The 23,281-nt window shown below is 39.4% G+C and overlaps 1 protein-coding gene and 1 pseudogene across 1 annotated transcript in view; both read right to left on the bottom strand.

The window, feature by feature from the left end:
- LOC102964951 (maestro heat-like repeat-containing protein family member 1) overlaps window positions 1-23,281 on the bottom strand; it is a 93,038-nt gene that overhangs the window by 31,745 nt on the left and 38,012 nt on the right. Inside the window, exons 20-25 of the mRNA XM_015542327.2 lie at window positions 13,810-13,932; window positions 13,299-13,451; window positions 12,718-12,840; window positions 12,271-12,350; window positions 11,534-11,669; window positions 10,392-10,481 (exon numbers count right to left, since the gene is read on the bottom strand). Of these exons, the coding sequence (XP_015397813.2) occupies window positions 10,392-10,481; window positions 11,534-11,669; window positions 12,271-12,350; window positions 12,718-12,840; window positions 13,299-13,451; window positions 13,810-13,932 (705 nt within the window). The remainder of the gene's footprint in view (window positions 1-10,391; window positions 10,482-11,533; window positions 11,670-12,270; window positions 12,351-12,717; window positions 12,841-13,298; window positions 13,452-13,809; window positions 13,933-23,281) is intronic.
- LOC107180590 lies at window positions 1,344-2,514 on the bottom strand (annotated as a pseudogene).

A 23,281-nucleotide genomic window follows, 5' to 3' on the forward strand; every position in this document is an offset into this window, starting at 1 on the left:
ATTTGTCTTTACCTGATTGACTTATTTCACTTAGCATAATACATTCAAGGTCCATCCATGTCTTTGCAAATGGCAAAATTTCATTCTTTTTGATGGTTGAGTAATATTCCATTGTGTGTGTGTGTGTGTGTGTGTGTGTGTGTGTGTGTGTACACCACATCTTCTTTATCCATTCATCCATTGATGGAAATTTGGGCTCTCTCCATAGTTTGGCTACTGTTGATAATGCTGCTATAAACATTGGGGTGCACGTACACCTTCGAATCTGTATATTTTTGTATGCTTTGGGTAAAAAACTAATAGTGCAATTGTTAGATCATAGGGTATTTCTATTTTTAGTTTTTTGAGGAAAAAATTTTTTAAGAGAGAGAACTCAAACAAAATCAGAGGAGAAATAACAACCAACACCACAGAAATACAAAGGACTGTAAAAGAATATTATGAAAAATTATATGCCAACAAATTGGACACCTTAGAAGAAATGGATAAATTCCTAGAAACATGTAACTCCCAAAACTGAATCAGGAAGAAACAGAAAATTTGAACAGACCAATTACCAGCAATGATATTGAATCAGTAATCAAAAACCCCTAACAAATGAAAGTCCAGGCCAAATGGCCTCACAGGTGAATTCTACCAAACATTTAAAGAAAATATTCCAAAAAATAGAAGAGAAAGGAAAATTTCCAAATTTATTACATGAGGCCAGCATTACAGATACCAAAACTACTACAAAAAAAAAAAAAAAAAAAAGAACTACAGGCCAGTATCTCTGAATATAGATGCAAAGATCCTCAACAAATATTAGCAAACTGAATCCAGCAATACATTGAAAAAAATCATTCACTATGATTAAGTGGGATTTAGTCCCATGATGCAAGGATGGTTCAATATTTGCAAAAACATGTTTTCAATAAGACACATTTATTCAGCATCATGATCAGACAATTACATTTAGCAATCAGCAGCATGAGTACAAAAAAAATCTACATTAAAACCCTTTGTTTTGAATCCTTCTACTTTCCACAGAACAGAAACTAAGATAACCTGTTATACAATTAGTCACAAATACAGTCCTTGAGTTTTTTGTCCATACACATGAATTTGTCTAAAGCATGTCTGCTTTATAGCAGCTAGGCCCTGCCATCACTATGTTTGGCTGAGTTCACAAATCTGTTGTAACCTGTAGCTTCCTTGTCACTTCTCTGGCTCTCCTCTCCTGCTAAGCTTTGTTTTCTGGAAGTAATTAAAACCTTCTGCCACTATCATAGCTACTGCTGCTGCTGGAACCACCATAGCCACCTTGGTTTTGTGGTTTGGCAAAGTATTGGCCTCCACCACCACAGGGGCCAGAGCTTCTGCCTCCAAAACTTCCTCCTTTCATGGGTCCAAAAGTTGAAGATTGATTGTTGCAATTGCCAAAATCATTATAGCTTCCACCACCTCCAAAGTTGCTTCTATCATTACCAAATCCATTATAGCCATCCCCACTGCCACCATATCCACCACCACCTCGACTGCCACCAAAGCCACTTCACCCATAACGTTGTCATTCCCACCAAAACCACCTCCACAACCACCACCAAAGTTTCCAGAACTACTCTGACCTCTTTGGCTGGATGAAGCACTAGCCACCTCTTGCTTAGATAGAGCTTCCCTTACTTCACAGTTGTGGCCATTCACAATATGGTATTTTTGAATGACAATCTTGTCTACAGGGTCATGGTCATCAAACGTTACAAAAGCAAAGCCTCTCTCTTTGCCACTGCTTCAGTCAGTCATGATTTCAATCACTTCAATTTTCCGATACTGTTCAAAATAATCTTAGATGATGTTCTTCAGTGTTTTCTTTAATGCCACCCACAAAAATCTTTTTCACAGTTAAGTGGGCACCAGGTCTTTGAGAATCTTCTCTTGAGACAGCCTTCTTTGGTTCTACAACTCTTCCATCCACCTTGTGTGGCCTCACATTCATGGCCGCATCCACCTCTTCCACAGTGGCATATGTGACAAACCCAAAGCTTCTGGAGCTCTTGGTGTTTGGGCCTCTCCTTACCACACAGTCCATAAGTGTTCCCAATGCTCAAAATGGCTCCTCAGACACTCATCAGCTGTTTCAAAGCTCAAACCTCTGGTGAAAATCTTCTGCAGCTGTTCAGGCTCTTTGGGAGACTGACTTAGATATGGTGGTGGTGGGGGGGTGGGGAGACTTCAACAATGCTTACTCCCAATATTTGCAAATTAATCAGTGTGATACACACATCAACAAGAAAAAGGATAAAAACCATATGATCATTTCAATAGATGCAGACAAAGCATTTGACAAAGTATAACATCCATTCATGACAAAAACCTTCAACAAAGTAGGTTTAGAGGGAACATATGTCAACATAATAAAGACCATAATTGAAAAACCCACGGCTAACATCATATGCAATGGTAAAAAACTAGGAGTTTTCCCTTAACGTCAGAAACAAGACAAGGATGTCTGCTCTCACCACTTTCATTCAACATAACTACTAGATGTCATAGCGACAACAATCAGACAAAAAAAAAAAAAAAAAGGAATAAAAGGCATCCAAACTGGTAAGGAAGAAATAAAAGTTTCACTATTTGCAGATGACATGATACTGTATATAGAAAACCCTTGAGACTCTACCAAAAAAAAAAAAACCCTACTAGAACTGATAAATGAATCCAGTAAGGCTGCAGAATACAAAATCAATGTACAGAAATCCATTGCATTTGTATACACTAACAATGAAGCATCAGAAGGAGAAATTAAGAAAAACTCACATTTACAATTGCACCAAAAATAATAAAATACCTAAGAATAAACTTATCCAAGGAGGTAAAAGACCTGTACTCTGAAAACTATAAAATACAGATGAAAGAAATTAAAAACAACACAAACATATGGAAAGATATTCTATGCTTATGTATTGGAAGAACCAACATTGTTAAAATGTCCATACTACTCAAAGCAATCTATAGATTTAATGCAATCCCTATCAAACACTAACAGCATTTTTCACAGAACTAAAACAAAGAATCCTAAAATTTGTATCAAACCACAAAAGATGCCAAATAGCCAAAGCATGCTTGAAAAAGAAAAATAAAAATTGAAGTATCTTAATTTCAGATTTCAAGTTATACTACAAAGCTGTAGTTATCAAAACAGTATGGTACAGGCACAAAAATAGACACATAGATCAACAAAAGAGAATAGAAAGCCCAGAGATAAGCCCACAATTATACAGTTAATTAATCTTTGACGAAGGAGAAAAGAATGTGCAATAGGGAAAAGATAGTCTTTTCAACAAATGGTATTGGGAAAACTGGAGAGCAATGTGGAAAAGAATGAAACTGGACCACTTTCTTATACCATATATAAAAATAAACTCAAAATGGGTTAAGGACCTAAATGTGAGACCTGAATCATAAAAATCCTAGAAGAGAGTACTAGTAGTAATGTCTCTGACGTCAGCTATTACAATATTTTTCTAGATATGTCTCCTGAGGCAATGGAAACCAAAGCAAAATTAAACTATTGGGACTATACCAACAAAACAAAACAAAACAAAACAAAAACAAAAAACAAAACAAGCTTCTCCACAGCAAAGGAAACAATCAACAAAACTAAAAGGCAACTTGTGGAATGGGAGAAGACATTTGCAAATTACATATCTGATAAAAGGTTAGTCTCCAAAATTTATAAAGAACTTATACAACTTGATACATACAAAAGACAAATAATCTAATGAAAACTGGGCAGAAGACATGAATAGACATTTCCCCAAAGAAAACATGCAGATGGCCAACAGACACATGAAAAGATGCTCAAATCACTCATCATTAGTGAAATGCAACTTAAAACTACGATGAGATATTACCTCACACCTGTCAAAATGACTCAAATCAGAAAGACAAGGGGTGCCTGGGTGGCTCAGTCAGTTAAGTGTCCAACTTGGGCTCAGGTCATGATCTCACAATTCCTGAGTTTGAGCCCCTCATCGGCTCTATGCTGACAGCTCGGGGCCTGGAGCCTGCTTTGGATTCTGTGTCTCCCTCTCTCTGCCTCTCACCTGCTCATTCTCTCTCTCTCAAAAATAAATACATATTTTTAAAAATTAAAAAAAAAAAGACTAGAGACAACAAGTGTTGGTGAGGAAAGGAACTCTCAAGTACTGTTGGTAGGAATGCAAATGGGGGTAGCCACTGTGGGAAACAATATGAAGATTCCTCAAAAAATTAAAACTAGGACTAACCTACAATCCAGTAATTACGACTGGGTATTTACCCCCAAATTACAAAAACACTAATGCAAAAGGATATATACACCCTTATATTTATTACAGTATTATTTACAATAGCCAAATTATGGACATAGCCCAAGTGTCCATCAATAGATGAGTGGATATAGAAAATGTACGTGTATATGTATATGTATAGGTATATGTATATGTATATGTATGTGTGTATACACACACACACAATGAAATATTATTCAGCTGTAAAAAAGAATGAAATCTTACTATTTGTAACAACATGGATGATCTAGAGTGTATAATACTAACCAAATTAAGTCAGTCAGAGAAAGGTAAATACCGTATGATTTCACTCATACATGGACTTTAAGAAACAAAATTAGCAAAGGAAAAAAAGAGAGATAAACCAAATAACAGACTCTTAGCTATAGAGAACAAACAGATGCACACCAGAGGAGAGGTGAGTGGGGGGATGGGTGAAACAAGTGAAGGGAATTAAGAGTATACTTCTCTTGATGAGAACTGAGTAACATATAGAAGTGAATCACTATATTGTATACCTGAAACTATTATAACAATGTATGATAACTATACTAAGTTAAAATAAAATCAAAAGGAGAAAGGTTTCAAATTAAAAATCTAAGTTTCTACTTTAAAAAAACCTAGATAAAGTGAAATAAATTCAAAGCTAACAGAAGGAAGAAAATACTACAGATAATAGCATCAAAGAATAAAATCATAAACAAAAACATAAAGATATGAAGAAAATTAATAGAGAAAAAATGAAACAAAAAGTGGTTCTTCAAGGAGGGCAATAAAACTGATAAACTTCTAGAAAGATGGACAGAAGTAAAAAGAGAAAAGGCACAATAATGAAAGAAAGTTCACATTAAGAGCATAATAAGAGAATATTACAAACAACTCTCACATAAATTCAATAATTTAGATGAAATGGAAATGGACCAATTTTTCAAAAACTAAAACTCCCAAAAATGAAACAGATAACCTGAATAGTCCAAAACTATTTTTTAAATTGAATGCATAGTTTAAATACTTCCCCAAAAAAGAAATCTCCAGGTCAAGATGTTTTCAATGGTGAATTCTACCAAATACTTAAAAAGGAAATAACATAGATTATACATAGTCTCTTCCATAAGATAGAAGAAGATGCACTACCTAGCTCATTTTATGAGGCCAATCTTAAATTGATGACAAAATCAGACAAAGACAACAAAAAAGGAAAACCATAAGTCTGTCCCTCAGGAACATAGATACAAAAATTCTCAACAAAATATTAGCAAATTAAATCCAACAAAATATAAAAAAAAATACACCATGACAAAATGCAATTTATTCTGGGAACACAAGACTGTTTCAACATTTGAAAATCAATCTAACCTTCTATATTAATAGTCTAAAGAAGAAAATCAACATGATCATATCAATTGATACAGAAAGAGAATTTCACAGAATTCAGCATCTATTCATATTAAAATTTTTCAGCAAACTAGGAACAGAAGCAAACTTCTTAACCTCATAAATGGCACCTACAAAAAAATCTATAGCAAATATCATACTTAGTAGTGTATAACTGAATGCCTTCCCACCAAGACTAGGAATAAGGCAAGGATGTCTACTCTTAGCACTCCTATTCAATGTCATACTGGAAGTCTTAGCTAGTGCAATAAGGCATGAAAGTGAAATAAAAGGTATAAGATTTGAAATGAAGAAATAAAATTGTGCCTATTTGTAAACAAGATGATTTCTACATAGAGAACTCCAAGGAATCCATATACCAAAAAAGTTCTAGAATACAAGTCAGTATTCAAAACTCAACTGAATTTCTATATGCTAACAATGAACAATTGAAAACTAAAAATTTTAAATAGTTGCAATTACAGTATCTCCTCAGAATGAAATACTTAGGTATATACAGGTTCTTCATGCTGAAAACTACAAAATGCTAGTGAATGAAAAAGAAGATCTAATAAATGAAGAGACATAACATGTTCATGGATTAGAAGACTCAACATAATAAAGCTTTCAATTTTTCCCAATGAATCTATAGATGTAATGCAACTCTATAAAAATCCAGCAGGATGTTTTATAGATATAGACAAGTTGAGTCTAAATTAATATGCAAAGGAAAAAGAAGAAAGAGAAATTAGATTATACAATTTTAAGACTTACTCTGAAGCTAGATTAATCAAGACAGTGTGGTATTGGTAAAGGAATAGACACAGAAGTTAATAGAACAGAATACAGAGTCCAAGAATAGATCTATGCACATATGGCCAATTGATTGTGACAAACGTGTAAAGGCAATTCAATATATAAAGGATAGCATTAGAAGAACTGAACTTTCATGTGCAAAAAAAATTGAACTTCAACCTAAAGCTCATACATTATACAAAAATTAATTCAAAATGGGTCATAGATTTAAAGTAAAATGTAAAACTAAAAAGCTGTTAGAAGAAAACATGGAAGAAAATATTCATGACCTAGTTCTTAGACATGACACCAGTCATGATTCCACAGAGAAAAAAATATAAAATGGACATCATCAAAATTTAGAATTTTTGGGGGCGCCTGGGTGGCTCAGTCGGTTAAGCGTCCGACTTGGCTCAGGTCACGATCTCATGGTCCGTGAGTTTGAGCCCCGCGTCGGGCTCTGGGCTGATGGCTCAGAGCCTGGAGCCTGCTTCCGATTCTGTGTCTCCCTCTCTCTCTGCCCCTCCCCCATTCATGCTCTGTCTCTCTCTGTCTCAAAAATAAATAAACGTTAAAAAAAATTTTTTTTTAATTTAGAATTTTTGCTCTGTGAAAGACCCTGTCAAGAGAATGAAAAGACAAGCTACACATAGCAAACCATAGATATGACAAGGGACTTTTATCTAAAATATATAAACAACTCTCAAAACTCAACAGTAAGAAAACAATCCCATTAGAAAATGGGCAAAAGACATGAACTGACATTTCATCAAAGATGTATATAGCAAATATGCACATGAAAATATGTTCAACATCATTAGCCATAAGGGAAACATAAATTAAAACCACAGTGAGGTAAAATTTAAAAATTATACCAAGGATTTTATTTTCCAGCAAGGATGGGAAGAAACTAGACATCTCATACATTGTTGGTAAAAACATAAAATGGTTCAGTCACTCTGAGAAATAGTTTGGTAATTTTCTGATAAGACTAAACATGTACTCACCATGACTCAGCAATTACACTCTGGAATATTTATCCCAAACAGTGAAAATGTATATTCACACAAAAGACTGTACATGAATATTTACAGGAGTTTTTTTCATAATTGTCAAAAACTGGAAACTACCCAAATGTCTTTCAATGGGTGAACGGCTAAACAAACTCTAGTATCCATACCATGGAATACTACTCAGCAATAAAAAGGAATAAACTAATGATGCAGACAACTTAAAGGATCTTAAGAGCATTAAGCTAAATGAAAGAAACCAATCTCATAAAATTTTATATACTATTTGATTCCATGTGCTTAACATCCTCAAAATGACAAAATTACAGAGATGGAAAACAGATTAATGGTTTCCAGGGAACAGGGACAAAGCGGGAGAAGATGTGACTATAAAGGGGCAGTACAAGAGTTTCTTTTAGTGAGGGAACATCGTATATCATGATGGTGGTGGTGGTGGTTTCACAATTTATACGTGAGATTAAATCTCATAGAACACACAAATAAGTATGTGTAAAAACTGGCCAAAACTGAGTAAAGTCTGTAGCCAAGCAGTAATATACCGACAATTCCCTGGTTTTGATAGTTATTGCTGTAATATACGATGTCACCATTAGGGGAAGGAGGGTAAAGCATTCAAGGGACTATATGTACTATTTTTTTGCTACTTCCAATGAATCAACAATCATTGCAAAATAAAGTTAAGAAGAAAACTAGCAGTAGGGCGCCTGGGTGGCTCAGGCGTTTAAGCATCCCAGTTTGGCTCAGGTCAGGCTCAGGTCATGTTCTCAGTTCACAAGTTCCAGTCCCATGTTGGGCTTTGTGCTGACAGCTCAGAGCTTGGAGCCTGCTTCAGATTCTGTGTCTCCCTCTCTCTCTCTGCCTTTCCCCCTCTTGCATTCTGTGTGTGTGTGTGTGTGTGTGTGTGTGTGTGTGTGTGTGTGTGTCTCAAAAATAAATAATCATTTAAAATTTTTTTAAAAAGAAGAAAACTAACAGCAAAATGATTGGAAACAGCCCAATGTCTGTCCATAGGGAACTGGCTGAGTAAATTATGGTACATCCACACAATGTATAAAACCACAAAGAAAATAAGGACTGTATCTGTGAACTGATTGTGGATAAGAGAAAAAAGTAAGATCCAGAGCAGTAGATAAAATGTGCTACCTACAGCACAAGAAAGGCAGGAAAATAATAATAATATATCATAAACACAGGTTTGCTTATTTTCACAATAAGAAAGACAGGAAGGTCAAACCAGAAGCCATTAAAAATGGTTATCTACAGGGGATAAGTGGGAATGAGGTTAAGAGAATCAGAGTAGGAGCAAGAATTCTTTGCATGAAACATTATAAAGTTTTAAGTTTTATTCTCTTCAATTAAATAAAAGAAAGGAAGCCCTAAAATTTAACACAAACAAGTTTAAATTATCCCAATTTGATAATATAATCATATAGAAAATAATTATTTCAAGTAGCTTTTGAGCACAATAGTCTGACTATATTCCTTAGTGATCTATATTTTGACAACAAAAGAAACTACAAAGAAATTTTGAGCCTCATGTGGTAGCTGGGGAACAGGATATTAGGAGAAGGCCAAAATATGATGACAATAGTATAAAGTAAATCAAATCAATTAAAAGACAAAATTTATTTTTTATTTTTATTTTTTAAATATAATTTATTGTCAAGTTAGCTAACATACAGTGTATACAGTGTGCTCTTGGCCCAGTGCTCATCCCAACAAATGCCCTCCTCAATGCCCATCACCCATTTGCCCCACTCCCCTATTCCCCCCATCAACCTTCAGTTTGTTCTCTGTATTTAAGAGTCTCTTCTGGTTTGCCTTCCTCTCTGTTTGAAACTATTTTTCCCCCATTCCTTCCCCCATGGTCCTCTGTTAAGTTTCTCAAATTCCACATGTGAGTGAAAACATGATATCAAAAGACAAACAAATTTTAAATGAGCAGATGAGCCAAGCACTTTGTAAACATTATCTCATTCAGTTATCAAAATGACTATGTTAACTACTGTCATCCCATTTTCCAGGAGAAAACTGAGGCAGACGGAAGTTAAATAATTCCCCAAGGCTATACTGTTAAGAGCAGAATCAGAATCTGGAATTGCAGCGTATGGCAGTCAAGAGCCCATGCTTTTAACCTTTAGCTCCCATGAGGGAGCAGAGGGAGCTGAGAAAGATGACCACAGCAATGACTGAAGGGGAAGAAAGAAAAAGGAAAAGATGTCCTCCAAAGAGCAGACCAATGTTATCTGGATCCTAGCTCTGGTTATCCTTTCCCTAAAAGGTCTGAATCCAACCTTCATCCTCAGACCTCTTACTTTTCCCCCCAACTGTTCTGCTGTTCTATTCCCAACTGTACTGCGTTGATAGAGTCCCCCCCAAATTCATGTGCACCCAGAACATCAGAATGTGACCTTGTTTGGAAAATAGTCACTGGCAGATGAACTCAAGTAAAGGTGAGTGCATATTGGATTTGGATTTGGATAGGCCCTAATCTTATGACTCCTGTCCTTATTAAGAAGAAAAGACAGAGAAACATACACACACACACACACACACACACACACACACACACACACATATCCTCCTGCACCCCACAGATACCCTGTGAAAATGGAAGCAGAGATTGTAATGGTAGGTCTATAAACCGAGGGACACCATGGGCCACCAGGAATCACCAAAAGCTAGGAGGGATGCATGGAACAGGTTGTCCCTCAGAGCCTCCAGTGGAAACCAACCCTGCTGATACCTTGATTTTGGACTTCCAGCCTTTACAACTGTGAAAGAATATATTTCTGTTGTTTGAAGCTACTCAGTTGTGGTACTTTGTTATGGCAGCCCTAGAAAACCAATACACCAACTTCAGGGGCTCCTTCCCACTGACCTCCAAACAGTACTGGATCTGAGAAGGCATCTCAACAATAAGTGTCTCCATTAGCCTTAGGAGGGATTGAAGGGTCTCCATGAGCAAATCCTGAGGGAGAAAAGAGAGATCTCAAAGACTTGCTGAGATATCAGTCCCATCCCTCCTTCTAAACTTAGCTCAGTGCTCCAGCTCTCCCAGGAAGCCTTCCTTGAGAAGTTCTGCTCCGCAAGTTTCCCCCTAACATTTCAAGTGCCACTTGCCCATTACTAACTTGAAGAAATTTTTCTGTTGTTTTCAGAAGAGCACAAATATCTGCTTGATACGCAGTTTGTCCTAGTGGATGGGGAGATCCCAGCTTGCCCCAAACATGGGGAAATCCTGTCAAAACTTTCCCTCTCTAACCAGAGCTACACTGAATAAGGCCTCATGGGGGTACAAGCGTAGGAAACCGACCTCAGCTTTCTCTGTATGTACCAGTCCTTCCTTCATAACATAAATAAATATGAACTGACAAAGAAGGACCACCAGACATCTGATGAAAAGGCCCAACTAAACAAATAGACCAAATGGTCCTAAAGAAAACCAAACTAATTCAGTAAGTAATAGAAACCTTTATTTTTAAAAATTCTTATTAATATCCTCAAAAAAAAAGAAGCAGGAGATTGTGGTATCAGTAAAACAAGAACAATCAGTCAAAATAAAGGAGTAATCAGAGAACATGAAAGAATTCCTAGGAACTAAACATATAAATGCAAATTGGAAAACTGAATCCCTCTTCCTCCCTTCAAGGAAACACTACAGACCCTGTGGGAAATGGACTCAGCTCTCTTGCTGACTCTCTGAACTTATTTACCCATGGGCCTTTAGTAAAATCACGTTTGAAACCTTCCCGTCTGGTTTCAATTGTACAACAGTAAAAGGTAAAGAATTGAGTGTCCGTGTCTGGGCCAGAATATTAAAGTTGTGACAGTGGCAATCAATGAGTGCTCTCAAGAAGGAAGTACTTTTCATGAGTAGTGTTCAGACTATATGACCTAGTAATCTCTGATGATTATCATGTTTTTATCAAAGAGGTCCTTACATATAACTGAACTTATACTTCTCATCCTCTCAAAAGTAAAAAATAAAAACAAAGAGACAAACATCAAAGAGTTAATTACTTCAGTGGCCTGGGCTTCCTGGGAACTGGATGCCTCCTTCTGCAAATCCTCTGTGGATGGCAGGCATAGCACACTCTGAAAGCACGTTTGGAGTAGCTCTGTTCTTTCTTCCACCTCTGTGAGGGGATGGAGCTTCCTAAGATCCATGAGGAAGGAGCAAAAATGTAACCAGAGAGTAATGGCCAGGAATAACAGCTGAGGAAAATAAGAGAGAGATGGTGGAGACAGAGGGAGAGGTGGGAGAAAGAAGATACCAAAAGAAAAGGTAACCAAAAGAAGAAAAGGAGGAAACAGTAAGAAAAGTTTTAAAATGCCAGGAATATGGAAAGAAAAGGATAAAGGGAAAGAGGAACTATTACAGAAAAGGGTACTAATATTTGGGGATGATATATTACTGTTTGGTTCCCCGGGTATTTTGAGGGAATGGGGGAGGCAGTCAATGATGGAGATGGAGGTGTTTAGTCAGGGACATCCCTGTGAGCAGAAGAAAGACTGGACCAGAAACAACAGCAAGTGCCTATGGAAGATGGGAGAGGTGGTCTCTGCCACATGCTCCAAAAATCCCATCCAAAAAATCTTGGTAAAAAGAGGTGGCATACATTGTCCAACAGATGTCTACAACTGCCTGGGGCCCCCATACTAAAAGCAGAGAAGAAAATAAGGTGGGGATAGATTAGGGAATAAAGAACTGAAATCCATTCAGAGGAAGGAGGACAGAATGGCTGGAACATTGTTACCTGAAGTTAGTGATGAAGTTCATTGCCCTCTGCCTAATGGAACTGGAGATGGAATTCAATGGCTCCTCCCTGATTAACTCCTGTAACACACCCACCCCAATCCCCCACCCCAGAGAACAAGAGGATGTGAATATATCTTTCTTGCCTTCCTCCCCCTCCTCCCACCCAGGCTGTATTCACAGGAAACTGGGACCTAGAATTTTCAGAGACTTCCAAAGACTCTGAAGGATAGCACATCTCTCCTACTCCCAACCATACCTTCCCCACAGCACTCACCCCTACCTTGAGAATGGGAAAGGGAACAATAAGGTAGGAAAAAACAACCAGAAAATCTGGACTTTTATCCTCCAGGCCTAGTCTAGGAGCATTGCCAATGGTTTCCATGAATGAGGACCCATCCTCCCTCCTCTGTGCATTTCTACCTCCATCCTCCTGAGTTGTACTTACCATCATAAAGGTTACAATTTCTATTTTCTGAGGGAACTTGAATTGAAAGGCCATGGGCTGGCTGCTCAAGATGTTTATTAGCTTGGTCAGGGCATCCAGGTACTCCAACTTCAGGTTCTTATCCTGAACCAACCAGTATACTCAGAGATTTCCAAGGTAGGAATGATCCTGGGGCAAGGGAAAACTACCTACACAAAATCTGGGAGATGAGGTGCTAAGGCTTCCTTAGGCTAAAACCCTGCATCTTCCTTCTGAGGGCAGCTTAGGAAAGCAAAGCTCCCAAAGCTTCCATGTCTCTTAAGTTATTGTCTTTTTACCAAATAAGTTCTTCCGAAGGATGTCTAGTTGGATGGTAAATGAATAGGGAATGGGAAAGGCTTCTTTTCCTACCCTAGGGATATATGCTCTGAACAAATGGCAAAGGCAGAAAAATTATTTGGGGCTCCCTCTTACTTCCCCTGAAACAACTGTGATCGCCCCACCCCCGAGTTCCATTCAAGGCCAGGCATCATTTTCTTGGAGCGGAAGGGCCAAAAAAGGCAGGGATGGGACACTGGAGAAGTAGAGAAAGCAGGAAGTACCTTTTCTACAATACAGTTGCGGTAGTGTTGCAGGACCATGGCCAGGATGTCATCTAAATGCATGAAGATGGCTCCCTTGCTCTCTGAAATAATCTTGCTATAGCTTAAGTAGATGATGTTACAGACCAGCCCCCATTCCCTTTGCTGATGTTCCTGTAGGGGGAAGGGGGAAACTTGCCTTCTCTTCATCTTATCCTCCTTGGCTGATGGGGAAATGGAGGTTCAGAGAGGAATGGATTGCCTGCATGACACGGAAGGGAAGATGGGGCTGTGGAATGGTGAACAGCTGGGAGGAAGGTGGTGCAGCTGGTGATACCAGGGCCTGATTCACGGCATAAAGGAGCACGGGAAAGGGACAAGAGGATGAAACTTCCCCACAGTTGGCCAGAGGGAAATAGAAACATTTATAGGTGGGTCAGCACACCTCAGAGAAGTGGGGAGTCTGGGGTGACAGGGATGCCTTGGAAGGCTTTGTGTGGGAGGTTGGCAGAGCTCCCAGGAATGCCATCACCTTCATCAGTTTGAGGATGGATGATGAGTTCTTTTCAGTGAGTATAGCACTATATGCTTGCAGTTGGTCCAGGGTTACCTTCAGATGTTTCATGGACACGATACTGAGCGCCACAGCAATGCCCTGTAATAGGGACAGCCTCAACCTCATGCCACAGCTCAAAGTGAGCCAGAACTTTATGTTCTCCCAGAACTATAGATTTAGAGAGAGAAAGAGAGAGGAATGGGAAAGAAAATAAATGGAAGGAAAATTTGGTTCCTCTGATTCAAATTACTTAAAATCAAGGGGGAGAACCAAAGTCCATACAAGAGATAATTTAAGAAGCAAATTACAAGAAACAGACTCTTAACTATAGAGAACAAACTGATGGTTATCAGAGTGGAGGTGGGTGGGAGGATGGGGGAAATAAGGGATGGGGATTAGAGAGTGCAGTTATCATGATGGGGGAAAAAAGAACTCTAAAAGATGATTGATAGATAGATAGATAGATAGATAGATAGATAGATAGATAGATAGACAGATGATAGAGTGGCACAGAGTTTATCAAAATTCAGGAGTCCTCATTTTTGTATTTTTCATACTAATTGACAACATCCAGAAAAGCCCTTCCTGAATATCATGGAGCAGAGGAACACCCCCCACACACACCCTGCCATAATATTTGTGAACTGTGGGCCCTCATATGTACATGAATTCATTTGTGGATTCAGTAGAGTTTTGGTGCCTAAGGCATGGGGGTGGGGAAGCAAATTAACTCAGATTATGAAAAATTAGAGTCACAGATTTACAAAATCTTGGGATTATCAAATCCAACATTGCAGAACAGAGAATACTTACATGCACTAGTAATTCAGAGAAGGGTGGTGAGGAGGGAGCAAAGGGGAAGAACAAATCCAAGGCACATTATTGACAGGATTGGATGGATAATCAGAGAAGAAACAGAAGAGAGAGACAACTAACAGACAGTGCAAATATTTCTAACCCTGAATAACAGGAAACAGCAGTAACTGACCAATAATGGGAAGGTGGAAAAGGGGGGCCTGTCTAGAGTTGGGGAGAGAGGAATGAGGAACGTCCTGCATGTGTTTTGTAGGACATAGTAGAAGGACAACTAAGTGAAAATGCTATCAGTGGTTAGTGGATCTGGGAACAGATGACTGAGTGGGAGACAAGAGCAAGGGAAACTTGGGGATTCTATAATTCCTGCCAGGAACAGCATTTAATTTAAATCCCTCTGCCTCATAACAGGCCCTTTGACTTAAATGTCAGCCAAGTGTCTTCCAGAGCTTATTCAACAAGGATATCTGGGCACAGAGCTAAAGGAACATCTAACACAGACAAGCAGGTGCCAGCTATTTGCCAACTGGCTTGTTTATGCAGGACAGGCCACCGTTAAGATTCTGCAGTAGAGGAGGCAGAGTGACAGGGACCTGGGGACAGTTACAGTTGCTCCAGGACACAGATCTTCAAGAAAGGATGAAGTATTAGTGGGACTTACAGACTTTCGACCTCCAAGTAGATGAAGGGAAAATTTTGCCTAGTTGTGAAGCAGGGACTAGTTGAAAATCAGAAAGGGGGTTTATTCTGTCCCTCTTCTTATGCCATCCCTTATCCATGGCTTCCAGTCATCCTGGTCATTCTTCTTCTTCATCATCATCATCATCATCATCATCATCATCCATCATCATCTTCTTCATCACTGACATCATCAGAGTATTTACTGCTTAGTTTTTACCAAACTTAACACATGCTATCTCACTGATCCTAACCCTAAAGATTTGAGGTAAATATTACCAATCCTATTTTACAGAAAGGGACAATATAATTGTTCCCTAACGTAGCCATCCAGCTCAGATCTGAGCTCCAGATCTACATGGCTACTGAACATCTCCACCTGGCTATACCAAGGGCACCCTTTTCTCTCCTGATCAAAAACTGAATGCATCATCTTCCTCCCCATTTTGCCCTCCATTCCTGGTTTCAGTGAAGGATACTATTATCCTCCCAGCTGACCATGCCAGAAACCCAGGAAACATCCTGAACATCCTCTTCCCTCTTATCTTTATCCTTTGTATCCAGTCTGTCCCCAGGTGGCAGCAGAGGGGTCATTTTCACTTCCCGTCAAAGAATTCTGCATTCCAGTCCCACCACACGACTAACAGTTCTATAGACATGCCCCCAAAAGTTCTTGCTCCTGAGTCTTGTCTTGGAATATTATGTCAAGTGAGAATACCCACTTCACTCCTTCTCCTAATCTAGACCCAACTAGCCCAAGTCCCCACCACCCCACACAGCCACTGTATGTCTCTGTGACCACTCATGTAAGGCTATTCTGTGTAGTCAGCTGTTTTCTTCCTATATGTGTCTGTCTCTTCAACGATACTGTTTGCATCTTGGGTTTGGTAAATACCTGATGATATAGTCATGATGATGGTGGATGCTCTGAGAATCTGGCAGGGAAGAGACATTGGAGAGGGGAGGCCTGAGAACATGGGTACCAACTCTACCAGTAACCAACACCTAGAGAGTGCTTGTGTGCCAGGCATTGTTCTAGGAGCTTTTATATATTTAATCCTTAAAACCATCCTTTGACACACATACTCTGTGGTATTCCCACCAAAATACATAATCTAAACCTAATCATGAAGAAATATGAGACAAACCAAAAATGCCATATATTCTACAAAATAAATGGTCTATACATTTAAAATGTCACGACTGCCTTTTGCATCTTTCCCAGACCCACGCCCTGTGGAGAGATTCTCTTCCCCCTTTGCCCCCTGTCTGGGCTACATCTGGCAGGAGCCTTCTTGGAAATTGACACATCATCCCTAGGTACAAAGGAATCAGATTTCAGGAAGATCAATTCAAATATTTGTTTGTCATTTAAAGGAATTTCAAGAAAGTTGTTACAGCAAATACTTGGCACACAGGAAGAGACAAGCGACACACACTCAGAGACTCAGAAAAAACTTTCTTTCACACCAGTGCCAGCCCAGCAGAGTCCTCTCCAAAGGTTGAGCCCCCCAGCCCTGGTGCTAGCCTACTTTTATGCCTGACCAGCTTTCAGGGCTGAATGAGTGCCCAATTTGCCCTTTAAAACCATCTCACCCAGAGGAGGGAGGAAGATGGCGACGTAGGACGACACTGGGCTCACCGCGTCCTGCTGATCACTCAGATTCCACCCACACCTGCCTAAATAACCCAAAAAACCACCAGAAGACTAGCAGAACAGAGTCTCCAGAGCCAAGCATAGACGAGGCAACCACAGCTCGGATTGAAGAGGCCCACAGAATTGGGTAGGAAGGGCAGAGAGGTGATGCGTGCTACACGGACTGGAGGGAGGGAGCTGGGGCTGAGGGGCAGCCCGCCGGCCAAGTAGAGCCCCTGAGTCTGGCTTGCAAAAGTGGAGGGGCCAGACGGAGTGTGTTCTGACAGCAAGCGGGGCTTAACATCTGGAAGGTTATAAGTTAACAGCTCTGCTCAGAGAGCGGGAGGGCTGGAGGACAACGGGAGGGAGAGTTGTTGAGCCCCAGACGACAGAGCTCAGCTTGGTGGGGAACAAAGGCACTCGCCAGCGCCATCTCCCTCGCCCATCCCCCAGCCAAAATCCCAAAGGGAACCAGTTCCTGCCAGGGAACTTGCTTGCACCGCGCAAACACCCAATGCTGTGCTTCTGTGGATCCATCCCTCCTGCGGGTCTGACTCCCTCCCAGTGCCACAGGGCCCCTCCTGAAGTGGATCACTGAAGGAAAAGTGAGCTGAGCCTGCCCCTCCTACCCCTGTGCACCTTGCTGATCTACCTCAGCTAATACGCCATATCCCCAACACCACAAGCCTGGCAGTGTGCAAGTAGCCCAGATGGGCCACCCCACCCCACAGTGAATCCTACTCCTAGGAGAGGGGAAGAGAAGGTACACACCAGTCTGACTGTGGCCCCAGCAGTGGGCTGGGGGCAGACATTAGGTCTGACTGCAGCCCCGCCCACCAACACAAGTTTTTCAAGAGACCACAGGGGAAGTGCCCTGCAGTTCCACACCACTCCAGGGACTGTTCAAAATAATGAAACGGAAGAATTCCCCTCAAAAGAATCTCCAGGAAATAGTGACAGCTAACGAACTTATCAAAAACAATTTAAACAATATAACAGAAAGTGAATTTAGAATAATAGTCATAAAATTAATTGCTGGGCTTGAAAACAGTATAGAAGACAGCAGAGAATCTATTGCTACAGAGATCAAGGGACTAAGGAACAGCCAGGAGGAGCTAAAAAATGCTATTAATGAGCAGCAAAATAAAATGGAGGCAACCACAGCTCGGATTGAAGAGGCAGAGGAGAGAATAAGTGAACTAGAAGATAAAATTATGGAAAAAGAAGAAGCTGAGAAAAAGAGAGATAAAAAAAATCCACGAGTATGAGGGGAAAATTAGAGAACTAAGTGATGCACTAAAGAGAAATAATCTACGCATAATTGGTATTCCAGAGCAGGAAGAGAGAGGGAAAGGTGCTGAAGGTGTACTTGAAGAAATAATAGCTGAGAACTTCCCTGATCTGGGGAAGGAAAAAGGCATTGAAATCCAAGAGCACAGAGAACTCCCTTCAGATGTAACTTGAATCGATCTTCTGCACGACATATCATAGTGAAACTGGCAAAATACAAGGATAAGAGAAAATTCTGAAAGCAGCTAGGGATAAACGTGCTCTAACATATAAAGGGAGACCAATAAGACTCGTGATGGACCTCTCAACTGAAACTTGGCAGGCCAGAAAGGAATGTCAGGAAATCTTCAATGTGATGAACAGAAAAAATATGCAGCCGAGAATCCTTTATCCAGCAAGTCTGTCATTTAGAATAGAAGGAGAGATAAAGGTCTTCCCAAACAAACAAAAACTGAAGGAATTCGTCACCACTAAACCAGCCCTACAAGAGATCCTAAGGGGGATCCTTTGAGACAAAGTACCAGAGACATCGCTACAAGCATGAAACCTACAGACATCACAATGACTCTGAACCCATATCTTTCTATAATAACACTGAATGTAGGGGCGCCTGGGTGGCTCAGTCGGTTGAGCGTCCGACATCTCAGGTCATGATCTCGCGGACTGTGAGTTCAAGCCCCACATCGGGCTCTGTGCTGACAGCTCAGAGCCTGAAGCCTGCTTCAGATTCTGTGTCTCCCTCTCTCTCTGTCCCTCCCCTGCTCACATTCTGTCTCTCTCTCTCTCTCTCTCTCTCTCTCTCAAAAATAAATAAAGATTTAAAAAAATTAAAAAAAAAATAACACTGAATGTAAATGGACTAAATGCACCAACCAAAAGACATAGGGTATCATAATGGATAAAAAAACAAGACCCATCTATTTGCTGTCTACGAGAGACTCACATTAGACCTGAGGACACCTTCAGATTGAAAGTGAGGGGATGGAAAACTATTTATCATGCTACTGGAAGTCAAAAGAAAGCTGGAGTAGCCATACTTCTATCAGACAAACTACACTTTAAATTAAAGGCTGTAACAAGAGATGAAGAAGGGCATTATATAATAATTACAGGGTCTATCCATCAGGAAGAGCTAACAATTATAAATGTCTACGTGCTGAATATGGGAGCCCCCAAATATATAAAACAATTACTCACAAACATAAGCAACCTTATTGATAAGAATGTAGTAATTGCAGGGGACTTTAATACCCCACTTACAACAATGGATATATCATCTAGACACATGGTCAATAAAGAAACAAGGGCCCTGAATGATACATTGGATCACATGGACTTGACATATATATTTAGAACTCTGCATCCCAAAGCAACAGAATATACTTTCTTCTCGAGTGCACATGGAACATTCTCCAAGATAGATCACATACTGGGTCACAAAACAGCCCTTCATAAGTATACAAGAATTGAGATCATACCATGCATACTTTCAGACCACAATGCTATGAAGCTTGAAATCAACCACAGGAAAAAGTCTGGAAAACCTCCAAAAACGTGGAGGTTAAAGAACACCCTACTAAAGAATGAATGGGTCAACCAGGCAATTAGAGAAGAAATTAAAAAATATATGGAAACAAATGAAAATGAAAATACAACAATCCAAATGCTTTGGGATGCAGCAAAGGCAGTCCTGAGAGGAAAATACATTGCAATCCAGGCCTATCTCAAGAAACAAGAAAAATCCCAAATACAAAATCTAACAGCACACCTAAAGGAAATAGAAGCAGAACAGCAAAGACACCCTAAACCCAGCAGAAGAGAAATAATAAAGATCAGAGCAGAAATAAACAATATAGAATCTAAAAAAAACCGTAGAGCAGATCAACGAAACCAAGAGTTGGTTTTTTGAAAAAATAAACAAAATTGATAAACCTCTAGCCAGGCTTCTCAAAAAGAAAAGGGAGATGACCCAAGTAGATAAAATCATGAATGAAAATGGAATTATTACAACCAATCCCTCAGAAATACAAGGAATATCAGGGAATTCTATGAATTCAATATCAGGGAATACTATGAAAAATTATATGCCAACAAACTGGACAACCTGGAAGAAATGGAAAAATTCCTAAAAACCCACACACTTCCAAAAATCAATCAGGAGGAAATAGAAAGCTTGAACAGACTCATAACCAGCGAAGAAATTGAATCAGTTATCAAAAATCTCCCAACAAATAAGAGTCCAGGACCAGATGGCGTCCCAGGGGAGTTCTACCAGACGTTTAAAGTAGAGATAATACCTATCCTTCTCAAGCTATTCCAAAAAATAGAAAGGGAAGGAAAACTTCCAGACTCATTCTATGAAGCCAGTATTACTTTGATTCCTAAACCAGACAGAGACCCAGTAAAAAAAGAGAACTACAGGCCAATATCCCTGATGAATATGGATGCAAAAATTCTCAATAAGATACTAGCAAATCGAATTCAACAGCATATAAAAAGAATTATTCACCATGACCAAGTGGGATTCATTCCTGGGATGCAGGGCTGGTTCAACATTCACAAATCAATCAACGTGATACATCACATTAATAAAAGAAAAGATAAGAACCATATGATCCTGTCAATCGATGCAGAAAAAGCATTTGACAAAATTCAGCATCCTTTCTTAATAAAAACACTCGAGAAAGTCGGGATAGAAGGAACATACTTAAACATCATAAAAGCCATTTATGAAAAACCCACACCTAACATCATCCTCAATGGGGAAACACTGAGAGCTTTTTCCCTGAGATCAGGAACATGACAGGGATGTCCAGTCTCACCGCTGTTGTTTAACATAGTGTTGGAAGTTCTAGAATCAGCAATCAGACAACAAAAGGAAATCAAAGGCATCAAAATTGGCAAAGATGAAGTTAAGCTTTCACTTTTTGCAGATGACATGAAGCAACAGAATGCTTCAATGCTTCAATAATGAAGCAACAGAAAGACAAACTGATCCCATTCACAATTGCACCAAGAAGCATAAAATACCTAGGAATAAATCTAACCAAAGATGTAAAAGATCTGTATGCTGAAAACTATAGAAAGTTTATGAAGGAAATTGAAGAAGATATAAAGAAATGGAAAAACATTCCGTGCTCATGGGTTGGAAGAATAAATATTGTCAAAATGTCAATACTACCCAAAGCTATCTACACATTCAATGCAATCCCAATCAAAATTGCACCAGCATTCTTCTCGAAGCTAGAACAAGCAATCCTAAAATTCATATGGAGCCACAAAAGGCCCCAAATAGCCAAAATAATTTTGAAGAAGAAGACCAAAGCAGGAGGCATCACAATCCCAGACTTTAGCCTCTACTACAAAGCTGTAATCATCAAGACAGCATGGTATTGGCATAAAAACAGACACATAGACCAATGGAATAGAATAGAAACCCCAGAAATAGATCCACAAAAGTATGGCCAACTAATCTTTGACAAAGCAGGAAAGAACATCCAATGGAAAAAAGACAGTCTCTAACAAATGGTGCTGGAAGAACTGGACAGCAACATGCAGAAGGTTGAAACTAGACCACTTTCTCACACCATTCACAAAAATAAACTCAAAATGGATAAAGGACCTGAATGTGAGACAGGAAACCATCAAAACCCTAGAGGAGAAAGCAGGAAAAGACCTCTCTGACCTCAGCCGTAGCAATCTCTTACTTGACACATCCCCAAAGGCAAGGGAATTAAAAGCAAAAATGAACTATTGGGACCTCATGAAGATAAAAAGCTTCTGCACAGCAAAGGAAACAACCAACAAAACTAAAAGGCAACCAACGAAATAGGAAAAGATATTTGCAAATGACATATCAGACAAAGGGCTAGTATCCAAAATCTATAAAGAGCTCGCCAACCTCCACACCCAAAAAACAAATAATCCAGTGAAGAAATGGGCAGAAAACATGAATAGACACTTCTCTAAAGAAGACATCCGGATGGCCAACAGGCACATGAAAAGATGCTCAATGTCGCTCCTCATCAGGGAAATACAAATCAAAACCACACTCAGATATCACCTCATGCCAGTCAGAGTGGCCAAAATGAACAAATCAGAAGACTATAGATGCTGGAGAGGATGTGGAGAAACGGGAACCCTCTTGCACTGTTGGTGGGAATGCAAACTGGTGCAGCCACTCTGGAAGACAGTGTGGAGGTTCCTCAGAAAATTAAAAATAGACCTACCCTATGACCCAGCAGTAGCACTGCTGGGAATTTACCCAAGGGATACAGGAGTACTGATGCATAGGGGCACATGTACCCCAATGTTTATAGCAGCACTCTCAACAATAGCCAAATTATGGAAAGAGCCTGAATGTCCATCAACTGATGAATGGATAAAGAAATTGTGGTTTATATACACAATGGAGTACTACGTGGCAATGAGAAAGAATGAAATATGGCCCTTTGTAGCAATGTGGATGGAACTGGAGAGTGTTATGCTAAGTGAAATAAGCCATAGAGAGAAAGACAGATACCATATGTTTTCACTCTTATGTGGATCCTGAGAAACTTAACAGAAACCCATGGGGGAGGGGAAGAAAAAAAAAAAAGAGGTTAGAGTAGGAGAGAGCCAAAGCATAAGAGACTGTTAAAAACTGAGAACAAACTGAGGGTTGATGGGGGGTGGGAGGGAGGGGAGGGTGGGTGATGGGTATTGAAGAGGGCATTTTTGGGGATGAGCACTGGGTGTTGTATGGAAACCAATTTGACAATAAATGTCATATATTAAAAAAATAATAAATAAATAAATAAATAAATAAATAATAAAATAAAATGTCAAGATCATGAAAGATAAAGACTGAGGAACTGTTCCATATTAAAAATTGTTAAAGATAATTGATAAATAAATGCACTATTTGATTCTAAATTAGATCCCAGACCAGAGGGGGGAAAAATGTTTTTCTTCTGCTCTAAAAAAATGTTGGTGGGACAATTGGCCTTTTTCATAGATCAGCTGTATAAATTAGATAATTAGATAGATAAT

The sequence above is a fragment of the Panthera tigris genome, chromosome B4 (assembly GCF_018350195.1).
Source record: "Panthera tigris isolate Pti1 chromosome B4, P.tigris_Pti1_mat1.1, whole genome shotgun sequence".
NCBI classification, from domain to species: domain Eukaryota; kingdom Metazoa; phylum Chordata; class Mammalia; order Carnivora; family Felidae; genus Panthera; species Panthera tigris.